General features: G+C 53.5%; 1 protein-coding gene and 1 long non-coding RNA gene across 7 annotated transcripts; both read left to right on the top strand.

The window, feature by feature from the left end:
• The first annotated feature begins 61 nt into the window (after positions 1-61).
• On the top strand, positions 62-7,600 carry LOC102955880 (ribonuclease H2 subunit A). Of its 6 annotated transcripts, none has more exons than XM_042978278.1 (10): positions 141-354; positions 1,347-1,627; positions 2,293-2,785; positions 2,974-3,045; positions 3,171-3,297; positions 3,390-3,477; positions 5,999-6,136; positions 6,243-6,330; positions 7,175-7,298; positions 7,390-7,600. In XM_042978278.1, the coding sequence occupies exons 3-10, from the start codon at positions 2,659-2,661 to the stop codon at positions 7,523-7,525; spliced, it is 900 nt and encodes a 299-aa protein (XP_042834212.1). In that variant the 5' UTR covers positions 141-354; positions 1,347-1,627; positions 2,293-2,658; the 3' UTR covers positions 7,526-7,600. The 6 variants fall into 6 exon arrangements, with proteins under 6 accessions (XP_042834215.1, XP_042834212.1, XP_042834213.1 ...); XM_042978279.1 differs by having other exon boundaries at positions 1,372-1,627; positions 2,275-2,785; XM_042978276.1 differs by having other exon boundaries at positions 1,372-1,627.
• A 1,007-nt stretch (positions 7,601-8,607) lies between these two features.
• LOC122236373 lies at positions 8,608-12,708 on the top strand. The gene is made up of 3 exons (XR_006214437.1): positions 8,608-8,649; positions 11,521-11,591; positions 12,580-12,708. It is a non-coding gene; the product is annotated as an uncharacterized LOC122236373 (long non-coding RNA).
• Positions 12,709-12,927: the final 219 nt, after the last annotated feature.

A 12,927-nucleotide genomic window follows, 5' to 3' on the forward strand; every position in this document is an offset into this window, starting at 1 on the left:
GCGGACGAGTGCAGCGGTCGGGTCCACTGCAACCGCAGGGGAGGGGGAGAGAAGACGGCCGGGTCCACGCGCCTGCAGGCAGCGGGACGAGTCTCAGAGCCTCCGGCCCCGACCACTGCCACCGCCGGCGGGGGTAGTGCGGGCACCAAACAGCCCGCGAGGAGCTCCTCCTTGGAGCGCGCCCGGGTCGGTTGGAGTCCGGCATGGCCGGGAGCCCGGCGGACTTACTGCTGCCGCCTCTGATGCTCCTGCTGCTGGCGACCCCTGCCCAGTTCTCCCCCGAGTACCATTATTTCGGCGAGCAGGACGAAGGCGACACCTGGGAGCAGCTGCGGCAGCAGCATCAGGAGAAAGGTAACCGCAGAAGCCCCTTTGTCCCACTTCGCCAGCTGGCTGCAAACAGATCCCCCTCCAGGGACTTCAAATCTCTCCCCAGCTGCGCACTGGCGCGGCCCTCTTGGGCAGGTTACTTTTCTCTGAGGCTCAGTTTTTCGTATCTGTAGGCTGAAATAGAGAGTGACTTAAAAGCAGCTTACAGAGGGAGAGGGGACGTGGGTAGGCAATAAATACCGAAGCAGACACATCCATAAACTCACGGATAAATGCTGGGAAGAGTGGAGATAGGGAAAGAAGGGAACCGGTAAACTTCTGAAGTCAGAGAAGGCCTCACCGAAGAAGATAGATAGCCAATGCATCAGGAATCCAGCAAAAGCCAAAACATGCAACGATTTAGGGGGAAGAGTGTGCCAGGGAGTGGGAACAGCAGGTGCCAAGACCAAGAGGCTGGAGGGGGGGGGGGGGGATGAAGTGTTAGGAGTGTCTGTGAGGTGCTGAGTTGGGATAAGACCTGTTACCTAGGGGCACAGGGAGGAGTCAGTAAAAGGACCTTGTAAAAGAGCCTCCGATAAGCACAAAGAAAGTTGGAGCAGCTTTAAAAGTGGTCATAATAATGGTTTTTGTAGTACAAGCTAGCACATCGCCGCAGGCTGTCAGTACCTTCATTATGCCAATTATGTCATTTGATTTACCACCTGGCAGGCCTCCTGGTCAGGGCTTGCTGAACAGGCCCAGTATCACCTCCGTGAAGACCAGAGGGAGTCAGCTTCAGATGGTGGGCACCAATGGTGTATCACACTCCCAACTGGGCAGGCTGGCAGAAGCGGGAAGTGTCAGTTTGCAGTCCCTCGGGGCCACACACCAGGTGTATGAGCTCAAAGAGTGACTTGCTTTCTAAAGGTCTCAGTTTACCCACCCGGGAACAATGGGGGAAGAGAAACTGAAATAGTCTATGGTGGGGTGCCTGGCACAGAGGCAGAGCCCAGCAAACAGAAGATGTCATTTGTTAGTGTCTTTATCCTCCTCCCTTCCTAGAGGAAGGCGAGGGGGGGTAGGTTCCCCCCTACCTGGCCCTCCATCCCTAGAAGTGTTGGACTCAATCCTTGGCCCGTGGGGAAAGTGGCGCTGTTTCTGTGACCTGGGCAAGCAAGAGCGCAGCCGCGAGGTGGTGGGCACAGCGCCGGGCCCGGTGTTCATGGACCGCGAAAATCTGGTGCAAGTGCGGCCCTGCAGACAACGTGACTGTATGTCCTGCAAACCGACCGATTGCGACTGGAGGCCCTGAACCCGGGTGAGAGCCTGGCGCAGAGGAGGCGGGGTCAGGACGGGCTGTCTAGTCCGGGATTGAGAGTTCCCAGGGTGGGCGGGGAGAGAGGAAGGGCGGGGTGGTGGGGTGGGAATGAGGGGGGGGGGGCCTAGGGCTGAGAATTGAGGATGGCGGGAGAGGGAAGAGCTGAGTCAGGAACCCTGGGCCCCACTGATAGCCGGGGAGAAAGAAAGAAAGATAGATGGTGAGGGGCAGGGAGGGGGAATCGGAGATGGAGGAACTGTGACCCTGAGGAAGGGGTATGAGCCTGTTGCAGGTCAGGGACCTCCAGGCCGAGAACATGAGCCCCGCTGAGATTAGAGAATTGGGGGACATGAACCTTGAGTTGGGGGGAATGGCCTTGCCTGGTAGGCACAGACTCTGAGCAGAAGTCTGTTGAGATCTGGGATCACAGTTGGGGGGGAGGGGGGGGCTTAGCCCCAATTAGAGGGTAAGGAAGCAGGGGGTGGGGGGAGAGGGTCGGGGTGAAGTACGGAGAGAGAGAGGGAGTTGGGGGACCTCAAATCTGGAGGCCTGAGCTCAGTGTAAGTGGGAATACCTAGTCCAAAAGGCTTAGACTGTGCAAGACAGGGACCCAGTGATGTGGACACTGTTTTATTCTGGCTGTATAGTGGTATTTGACCTTCTAGGTCCTGACTGGGTGGAATCCTCCGAGACCCGCATCAATTTCCCCTTTATTTCTCCATCCAACTACCAGCCCCGACGGGCGGGGCTTCAGAGATTCAGGGACGGAGCTTGGAAAGCGACCCCGCCCACCCCGTTCCCCAAACGAAGAGTTCGGCGGTCGGCCTTGGGAACTACAATTCCCAAGAGGCCACACGGCAGGAGCTTCGGCGGCCCCTGCGCAAACGTTAACGGCGGCAGGCGCACCGGGGGCGTGTCCTGCGCACCGATTGGTCGGGAGCGAGAGCCGCTTCCGGACCCGCGGAAATCGCGCGCCGAGACCTGGGCCCGCAGATTTCATTGTTGGGGCTTGTAGCGGCGGCAGAGGCAGCATGGATCTCAGCGAGCTGGACAGAGACAGTACGGGCCTCTGTCGCCTGAACTCGCCTGTGCCTGCGGTGTGCCGCAAGGAGCCCTGCATCCTGGGTGTCGATGAAGCGGGACGGGGCCCGGTGCTTGGTGCGCCCCCAGGGCTGGGCAGGGGGAGGGGTGTGATAAGGGGAATGCTAGTTGCAATGAAACGGGAGCCAGGATTGGACCCTACCCAGGGAGGCGGGTAATAGTAGTGATGGCACCGGGAAAAGCGGTGATGATGGAATAGGGATAACGGTTTTCACGGCTCACTGGTTGGACACCCGTTTCCCCAGGCCCCATGGTCTACGCCATCTGTTATTGCCCCCTGTCTCGTCTGGCAGATCTGGAAGCCCTGAAAGTGGCAGGTGAGCCCGAGGTGTGAGTCTGGGGAGGGGGTTCATGGGCATGTGGAGGGGCGGGTGCAAACTGGAGGAGAGAGCAGGAACTGGGGGAACCAGTCACTTCCCTTCTCTCCCAATCCTCCTCCCAGACTCAAAGACCCTATCGGAGAGCGAGCGAGACAGGCTCTTTGTGAAAATGCAGGAGGACGGGGACTTTGTGGGCTGGGCATTGGACGTGCTGTCTCCAAACCTCATCTCTACCAGCATGCTTGGGCGGTGAGGGGCATCCGGGAGGGGCCAGGGTGGGCTGGAAGGGATTGGTAGCTGGATTGAGGTTGAGGTTGACTGGGCTCTGTCTCCCACTGCAGGGTCAAGTACAACCTGAATTCCCTCTCCCATGATACAGCCACTGGGCTGGTACAGTTTGCATTGGACCAGGGTGTGAAAGTTGCCCAGGTGAGCTGTTGGGTTGCCCACATTTGAATACCTCAGGATAAAATGGGGGTATACAAGTGTAGTGGATGATTCAGGGTCAGACGTATCTGGATGACCTCAGGACTATTTGTTGCTGCCTTTGACTTCCTACCACTTTTCCTACCCTACGTGTGTCCTCACCCAGGACCATGGAGGAGCCCCCAGCCCCACCCCCATTTAATTTATCTCTTTATTCTGAAGGCTGGGAGTCCAGAGCAAATCTGTATCTGTCCACCTGCCTACAGCCTCAGTCCTAGCCCAGGGCCCCTCCTCTCCTGGATTCCTGCCCCGTCCTCCTCCCACTTTGAGGCCTATCCTTTACAATCTGCTCCTAGTGCAGCAAATAGTCCTCTTTTGAAATGTAAATCTCAACATTTAATTTTTTGATCCCGGTAGAAATTAAACCTGGGAAGCTCAGAGTCAAGAGGAAGAGAATGAGATTAAATTACCAGAGGGAAATCTAAGTTGGCGTTGTATCCAATACTCTGAGGCAAAAAAAACAAAACAAAAACAAAAACAGGCTGTTTTGAGATAATAACAAGGGCAAATACACCTGAGATAGGGAATGTGACAAGGGAGACCTTGCTGCAGAGGTGGCTGAGGTCCAGGACTGGCATGAGGAGCTGACAGTGCAGTACTGGAACAGATAGACAAGGGCCCTGCATTCCGCGGTTCATGGCCAAGTCAGGGGACACAGATGGTCAGCTGGTAAGCAAATAATAAAGGTGATTTCTGAGAATAGCAGCTCTGGAGATCACTGACCCCATCTCTCCACTCCAGCCATGAGGCCTCCCTGCTGCTGTCTAGCATACTCAGCGTGGTCCCACCTCAGGGCCTTTGCACCAGCTGTTCCTTCTGCCTAGAATCCTCTTTCTGGAATCTCCACATGGTCATTCCCTTATCTCCTTCAGGCCTTTATTTAAATGTCACCGCCTCAGAGTGACCTTCCCCAAATCTCTTCTACCACTGTTTAAAATGATAACCCGTTCCCAGGCTCCTGGCTAGCTCAGTCAGTAGAGCACGTGACTCTTGATCTCTGGGTTGTGAATTGAAGCCCCGCTTTGGACGTAGAGCTTACTTGAAAAAAAAAGACAATAATAGGGGCACCTGGGTGGCTCAGCCGGTTAAGCGTCCAACTCTGGCTCACATCATGATCTCACGGTTCTTGAGTTCCAGCCCCTCATCGAGCTCTGTGCTGACAGCTGAGGGCCTGGAGCCTGCTTGGGATTCTGTGTCTCCCTCTCTCTCTGCCCCTCCCCTGCTCACGCTCTGTCTCTCAAAAATGAATAAACGTTTAAAAAAATAAAATAATAAAAAATAAAATGAAAATCCCTCCCAACTCTCTTCTATCCTTTATTATTTATCCTGTTTTAAAAAAAAATTTTTTTTTTTTCCGGGGCGCCTGGGTGGCTCAGTCGGTTAAGCGTCCGACTTCAGCTCAGGTCACGATCTCGTGGTCCGTGAGTTCGAGCCCCATGTCGGGCTCTGGGCTGACGGCCCAGAGCCTGGAGCCTGCTTCCCATTCTGTGTCTCCCTCTCTCTCTGCCCCTCCCCCGTTCATGCTCTGTCTCTCTCTGTCTCAAAAATAAATAAACGTTAAAAAAAAATTTTTTAAAAAAAAAATTTTTTTTTTAATGTTTATCCAGTTTTGAAAGAGACAGTGTGAGTGGGGGACGGGCAGAGAGACACGGAGACATAGAATCACAAGCAGGCTCCAGGCTCCGTGATGTCATTACAGAGGCTGACATGGGGCTCAAACCCACGAACCTCAAGATCATGATCTGAGCTGAAGTCGAATGTTCATTTAGTGACTGAGCCAATCAGGCACCCCTCCTGTTTGTTTTTTTTTTCCACTTTATTTATGTATTTTGAGAGAGAGAGAGAGAGAGAGAGAGTAAATGAACGAATGTGAGCAGGGGGGAGGGGCAGAGAGGGAGAGAGAGAATCCCAAGTAGGCTCTGCATTGTCAACTGAGAGCCCATTGTGGGGCTCGAACTCACGAACTGCAAAATCATGACCCAAGCTGAAATCCTGAGCTACCCAGGCGCCCCTGTTTATCCTGTTTCTTGTCTGTGGACCTCTCCAGGGCGTCCACGAAGAAAGGGATTTTTGTCTGGTGTGTTTTCCTGCCATGTTCTTGGCATCTAGTGCAGCCGTGGCATATAGCAGGTGCTCAGTAAATGTAGAACAGATGCAGCCTGGACAGGGACAGCCTCTTTCGGAGGGGACTTGTTAATTATGTGCTTATTTAATACTCTCTGCGCCCAGCGTGGGGCTCGAACTCATGACCTCGAGATCGAGAGGTGCCTGCTGTACCAACTGAGCTAGCCAGGTGCCCCGGGAGGGGACTTAGAGCTGAGATGCCTCAGGGAAAGCTACAGCCTGGGGATGAGCTGAGAGGAGTATTCTAGGCAGCGGGAGCATCCAGTGCACACGCTGCGAGGCCGGCTCGGTTGTTTCCCCGGATGTCTGTTGAACGAATACATCTCTGTCACCGTGGCAGGTGTTTGTGGACACCGTGGGGCTGCCAGACACCTACCAAAAGCGGCTGCAGCAGCGCTTTCCCGGCATCGAGGTGACAGTCAAGGCCAAAGCGGACGCCCTGTACCCTGTGGTCAGCGCCGCCAGTATCTGTGCCAAGGTCAGGCGCCTGCTGGCCGTAGCCAGCCTCTGGCATCTCCTGGGGCCAGGGGGCAGGTGTGCCTGCTCCGGGGGAGGGAGAGCCCGGTGTTTTGTCTTCCCCACAGGTGGCCCGTGACCAGGCTGTGAAGAATTGGCACTTTGTGGAAAAACTGCAGGACCTGGACGCCGATTATGGGTCCGGTTACCCCAATGGTGAGCAGCCTGGAGCCGCCTTGAGGTGGCGACATTGGCGACAGCCCCAACGAGGCAGGCTGGAGCACACTTCGGCCTTCTCAGACAGGAGGGCCGCTTGCTTATGGCCAGCGTGAGGCAGAGCCGGAGTCTCGTGGGCAGGCGTTCTCCTCCCTTCTCCCTCCATCCCTACTTTCTCTCTGGAGCCCCAGTGAGGGCCTCACACCCTTGGCGGGCGTCTCTGTTTGTTAAGGGGAAAGGGGGCAGGGGGGAGGGAGGTCAGCTGATGTCCAATAGCCCCCGTGTAAACCTACTCTTTCCCCCCAGTTATGAGGCGTTGCCTGTGTGGTAGATGAATGTGTGCCCACCCCCCGCCGTGAGTAGATTTAAAGAGCGAGTGACTGGGTTCAGGGAACCCTCTTGTCCTTCTGAGGCCCGGGGAAGCATGGGCAGATGGGTGCTTACTGAGTCCTCCCTGTATGCGCCATGCAGGTCTGGGCCCTGGGGATATAGCCATGAACAAGACAAAGAAAGACCTCTCTGTCCCCCCGGAGCTCATAGTTACTTGGGGATGATGAGCATTGACCCCCCCTGGTCTGCAGATGCTGGTTTAATGACTCTTGTCCTTGAGTGGGTGAAGACATGTCTCAGAGGCAGTCTCCCTAAACTTGTGCCTTGAGCACCTGTCGGCAGGTGATGAGTCTGGGTGCTGCCTGTGCAAAGGTTCCGAGGCAGGAACGGCCTCAAACAGCGGAGGTGCCTCGGGTACTCGGGAGGCCTGAGCTGCCAGCCTGAGGAACTCGGGCACCGTGTCAGGGGTCGGGGCCCATCAGCACTGCCAGCCCCACCCCTTCCTGTCTTTCAGATCCCAAGACCAAAGCCTGGTTGAGGAAGCATGTGGAGCCCGTGTTCGGCTTCCCCCAGTTTGTCCGGTTCAGCTGGCGCACGGCCCAGAGCATCCTGGAGAAGGAGGCAGAAGGCGTTATGTGGTGGGTGCCCTGGAGGTGCTGTGAGGAAGGAGGGAGGGAGGCCAGGGCTCCTCCCATCACCCCAGAGTGGTCAGTGTTGCCTCTCCCACAGGGAGGACTCACTGACAGGGGATCAGGAGGGACCTGGGAGGATCACGTCCTACTTCAGCGAAGGCGCCCGAGTCCGCCCCCGCCTGCCCCACCGGTACTTCCAGGAGCGGGGTCTGGAGTCAGCCACCACTCTCTAGGCGCCGGCCTGTTCTCGTTTCTGTGCCTTCGCCACCCCCCACCCCTGCTTTGTGATTAAAGTTATTTTTATGTTTTGTTTTGGTTTTGTTTTTTAGTTAATTTTTTTTTAATTTATTTTTTGAGAGAGCACAAGAGTGAGCGGCCGAGAGAGAGAGGATCCCAAGCAGGCTCTGCTCTGCTAGTACAGAACCTGACGTGGGGCTCAAAACTGTGAGATCATGACCCAAGCCAAGGTCAAGAGTCAGACGCTTAACCAACTGAGCCACCTAGGTGCCCCTAATGTTTATTTATTTTTGAGAGAAAGAAACAGAGCACAAGGCGGGGGAGGGGCAGAGGGAAGAGGGAGATACAGAATCCGAAGGAGGCTCCAGGCTCAGAGCTGTCAGCACAGACCCCGACGGGGGCTCGAACTCACCGACTGCAAGATCATGGCCTGAGCCCAAGTCGGGCGCTTAACGGACTGAGCCACCCAGGCGCCCCTTGACCATTAGGTCTTTTAAAGTATGTTAAATTTTAAGCATCTTAGAATTTTCTAGAGTTTTCTTTTTTTTTTTTTAATGTATTTGTATTTCTTTTTTAATTATTTTTTTCAACATTTATTTATTTGAGAGAGACAGAGCGTGAGCAGGGGAGGGGCAGAGGAGGGGCAGACACAGAATCCGAAGCAGGCTCCAGGCTCGGAGCTGTCAGCACAGACCCCGACGCGGGGCTCGAACTCACGAACTGTGAGATCATGACCTGAGCCGACGTCCGACACTTAACAAACTGAGCCACCCAGGCGCCCCTGTGATTAAAGTTCTTTAAAGAAAGCCAAGCACGGAGTTGAACTTCGGGGTTGAAGCAGGTTGGAAGCGTGCCGTGCCGCTGGGCCCCACTACAGACGTCAGGAACCTAAACAGGATGGACCCTAATTGATTTGATTTTGTTGTTGTTGTTTTAATTTCTTTTTTAAGTTGATTTATTTATTTATTTTGAGAGACAGCAAGAGCCCGCACGCGGGAAGGAGCAGAGAGAGAGATTCCCAAGCAGGCCCCATGCTCCACCACGGGGCTCAGTCTCACGACTGAGATCATGACCTGAGCCGGAATCAAGAGTGGGATGTTCAACCAACTGAGCCACCCAGGTGCCCCCGTTTGATTTGAGTTTTCAAATGCGTGATGTACGTGTAGGATGCAGAATTAGGAAGGAGCACGTTGAGGGGCGCATGGGACTCTGCCCTGACAGCACAGAGCCTGCTTGAGGTTTCTCCCTCCCTCTCTCTCTCTCTCTCTCTCTCTGCCCCTCCCCTGCTCGCACATGGTCTCTCAAATAAACTTTTATTTTATTTTATTTTATTTTTTTTAACGTTTTATTTATTTTTGAGACAGGGAGAGACAGAGCATGAACAGGGGAGGGTCAGAGAGAGGGAGACACAGAATCTGAAACAGGCTCCAGGCTCTGAGCGGTCAGCACAGAGCCCGACGCGGGGCTCGAACTCACGGACCGCGAGATCATGACCTGAGCCGAAGTCGGCCACTCAACCGACTGAGCCACCCAGGCGCCCCTCAAATAAACTTTTTTAAAAAAAGCACATTGAGAAGCCTCGCTCATACCTGCAGCCAGCTCACTGGTGGGCTTACCAAGTTGTCCTAGTCTTTTGGGGCCACTGTAACAAAACACCGCAGACTAGGCAGTTTATAAATAACAGACGTTAATTATGGTTCTAGAGGCTGGAAGTCCAAGATCACGGGGCCTGCATGGTCAGGTCCTCGGGGGGACTCTTTCCCCGGGGGTAGACCTCCAACTTCTGTGTCCTCACGTGGTGCAAGGGTCAAGGAACCTGTGGGGTCCCTTTTATAAGCGCACTAATCCCATTCTTGACCTAATCACCTCCTCAAAGCCCCACCTCTTAATACCATTATCTGTGGGAATTAGGATACCAACATGAGTTTCAGGTGGAGGTGGGGGGGGGGTACACATAGACATTTAGATCCTAGCGGCTACCTTTTAGGTCCTTCTGAAGTTAGCCTGGCATGTTACAAATATATGTGCAGATACTTTCTTGAGGTTTTGTTTTTACAAATGGAAACTATACCCTACATATTCACCATTCTTCGCTACATCTTGGAGGTAATTCCAAAGTGAGTGTCTAAAGACCTTCCTCATTCCCTTTATAGCTAAGAGTGCTCAGTGTGACTGTCCTGTAGTTTATTTAATGCTTTTTTTTTTTAATCTTTATTTTTGAGAGAGAGAGAGACGGAGCGTGAGCAGGGGAAGGGCAGAGAGAGAGGGAGACACAGAATCCGAAGCAGGCTCCAGGCTCTGAGCTGTCGGCACAGAGCCCGACGTGGGGCTCGAACTCACAAAACGCGAGTTCATGACCAGAGCAGACTGAGCCACCCAGGCGCCCCTATTTAATGCTTTTAAGAGATCAGTTGTCACCCAGCTTGCCGTTAAGCATGTATGGCAGAGGATGACCAGGATGTGCCATCATTTTAATGCAGTTTGTCTGTAGGACAGATTCCCAGAGGTGGGCTTGCTGTGTGGGTTAGAGGATCTATGCCGTTTGTAACTTGGAGAGAGATTTCCAAACTTCTCTCTGTGAAGGCTTGTACTCGGTAGCACTCCCCGCCCCCCCCCCCCACTTGTTTCCTCCACAGCCTCAGCAGCAGCAGGACAGGTTTGTCTCACCCCAGGAGAAGTTTGGAAGTCGGGTGGCTCAATGACACCCAGGACACCATTTTTTAAATTCATCTTCTGTTTTGCATCTTTGGTGTTTTTTTTGCCTCCCACCATGGCTGCCACAGTTCCAGACATCACATCCCAACTTCCAAAGGTCTCCTCAAGCAGCTGCCCTGTCACTTCCTGGCTGCAAGTGGGACACGTCTATGCCCAAAGCAGGGGGAGTACCAGGGGAAATGGAATATCTGGGGAAAGCATCAAAAGCTGATTCCTGGGGGTAGGGAGAGACCTGGTGTCGCCCCCCACTCCCCCAATCCCTTCCCCGTGACCCCTCCTTGACTTGAGCAGTAGCAATTTAATGGAAAGAAGAAAAGGGATGGCTCTTCACCTTGTAATAAATGTTCTGATAGCAGGAGCCCAGGGCATTGTGGGAGTACTATGTATGGAGCATGTAGACGCCTAGGGCTACCTAGCAAAGTACCACAGACTTGGTGCCTGAAACAACAGAAACATTGTCTCACGGTTCTGGAGGTTAGAAGTCCAAGAGGAAGGTGCTGTTGGCAGGGTCGATTTCTTCTGAGGCTGCTCTCCTTGGTTTGTTGATGGCTGTCTTCTCCCTGTGTCTCACGACCTTCCCTCTGTGCGTATCTGTGTCCTAATCTTTTTTTAAGGACTCCAGTCATTGGATTATGGCCCATCCATAGGACCTTAGTTTACCTTAATTACCTCTTTAAAGACCCTATCTCCAAATATAGTCACATTCTAAGGTCCTGGAGTTGGGACTTCAACATATGCATTTGGGGGGAAGGGATACAAGTCAGCCCATAACAGACTATCCGCTCTGTGTAGGTCCCGTGCTGGGCACCAGGAAGGCAGCGTTGACCCAGCTACAAAAGGTGTCTGAGTGCCCAGGGAGGTCTAGGGGACCTCAGAGTAGACAGTGGGGGACGCCAGCTCTGCTCTGGGGCTCAAAGAGCCTGAGGAGCTGACTGGCTGAGATCTGAAGGGTGAGGGGTGGAACAGAACAGGAGGGTGAAGAGGGCCCCGGGCAGTGGGAACTGAATACAGATCCTGGAACCGAGAGGCCCTGCTTTGGGAAGGCGGGAGGGCAGGGATAGTGAAGGCTGACCTTGGGGAGGAGCTGTGCCCTCCCCCCCCCCCCATTTCCCCACACTAGGGGTGCCCTCTATTCAAGCCTCAGCCTCTGGTTAGCATCATAGTTGCAAAACATTACCCATGCTGATTCCATTTATAATTCTGCCCTGTCCTTTTCTACGTAAATACGTAAATGTATGCTGTAAATTTTCGATCTACTTCCCCCCCCCCCCCTCAGAATGATTAGAATTACAGTTCATCTTGAAGTTGTAGGTCCATCCGACTGCTGATGGAATTTGCCTGGACAGGGTAAGGAAACTATCCCCCTTTCTTCACCGCTGGCAATAAGCAGAAGCTAGTGGGCGCTCTAAAGATGTAATGTGCTAGGAGCACCTGGGTGGCTCGGTCGGTTGAGCCTCTGACTTTGGCTCAGGTCATGATCTCAGGGTTCACGAGTTCGAGCCCCAAATTGGGCTCTGTGTTGGCAGTGGGGAGACTGCTTGGGATTCTCTCTCTCTTTCTCTCTCTGCCCCTCCTCTGCTCACACTCTGTCTCCCCCCCCAAGTCAACTTTCAAAAATAATAAAATGAGGTTAACAACCCCTTTCTGGAAGGTTGCAAACAATTCTGCCCTCCTTAGGACAGCCATGTGGGTGACTCCTCTGATTCTCCTTCACCCATCTCTGCCCACCTTCTGGTTCCTGTCCCAAGGTCCTCACTGGTGTCCCTTATCTCCAGTCCCACCTCCTCCCTATCCTGCTTGCAAGGGCAGGCAAGAGTGTCAGTCTGATGGATCTTACTCTGTGTAAACCTCCATGGCTCTCACATCCCTTATGATTGGGTCCAAGGGCCTTTGTCTGGTGTTGAAGGCGTTCTGTAATCTGACCCCACCTCCCATGCTCTGCTCCAGGCTTGCTGAGCAGCTGGGAGTTCCCAGAACCTGAAATCCCCAGGCCCCCTCCTTGAAATGCCCTTCCCTATGTCTTGGCCACCTGCCTGGAGATCCTCCAAAGGCTTATCTACTTTCTTCCTTGAATTGAATGCCTGCTTATTCTTGTCACAATACAGTGCATAACAACTGATAACGGACGATGCCTACATTTACGGAGCGTTAATTACGTCCCAGGCACTTTCTAAGTATTATACTTGATACCCCTCCCATTAGAAAGTGGAGTTTAGATGCTTCCTGTTGAATATGAGCTGGCCCTGGCAACACAACTTCAGTGGATAGAAAGCGGAGGTGACACTGGTAGAGATGAGACAGCTCTGACCTTGGAATATTTGTCCTTGGAACCCAGCTGCCATACCGTGAGGAAGCCCAAACTGCAGGGAGAGGACACGTGTCGTGACGCCGGTTGGCAGCCCCAGCAGAGATTCGAGGCAGAAGCCAGTGCCAGCCACCAGATGTGAGTGAGGAAGCCTTTCAGGTGAGCCCAGCCCCAGCCAGTTTCTGCAATTGCATTAGATACCTTGAACAAGAACCAGCCCCAGAACCGTGAAAGAATAACAATTGTTGCCTTTTACCGCTAAGTTTGGAGTTGTTACACAGCACTGTATAACCAGAACAACTTGCATTAACTGATTTAGTCCTTCCAACAACCCTAGGAGAGGGAATGGCTGGACAACGTTCCCAGAGTTACAGCATG

This window comes from Panthera tigris, chromosome A2 (assembly GCF_018350195.1).
Source record: "Panthera tigris isolate Pti1 chromosome A2, P.tigris_Pti1_mat1.1, whole genome shotgun sequence".
In the NCBI taxonomy this organism is placed as follows: domain Eukaryota; kingdom Metazoa; phylum Chordata; class Mammalia; order Carnivora; family Felidae; genus Panthera; species Panthera tigris.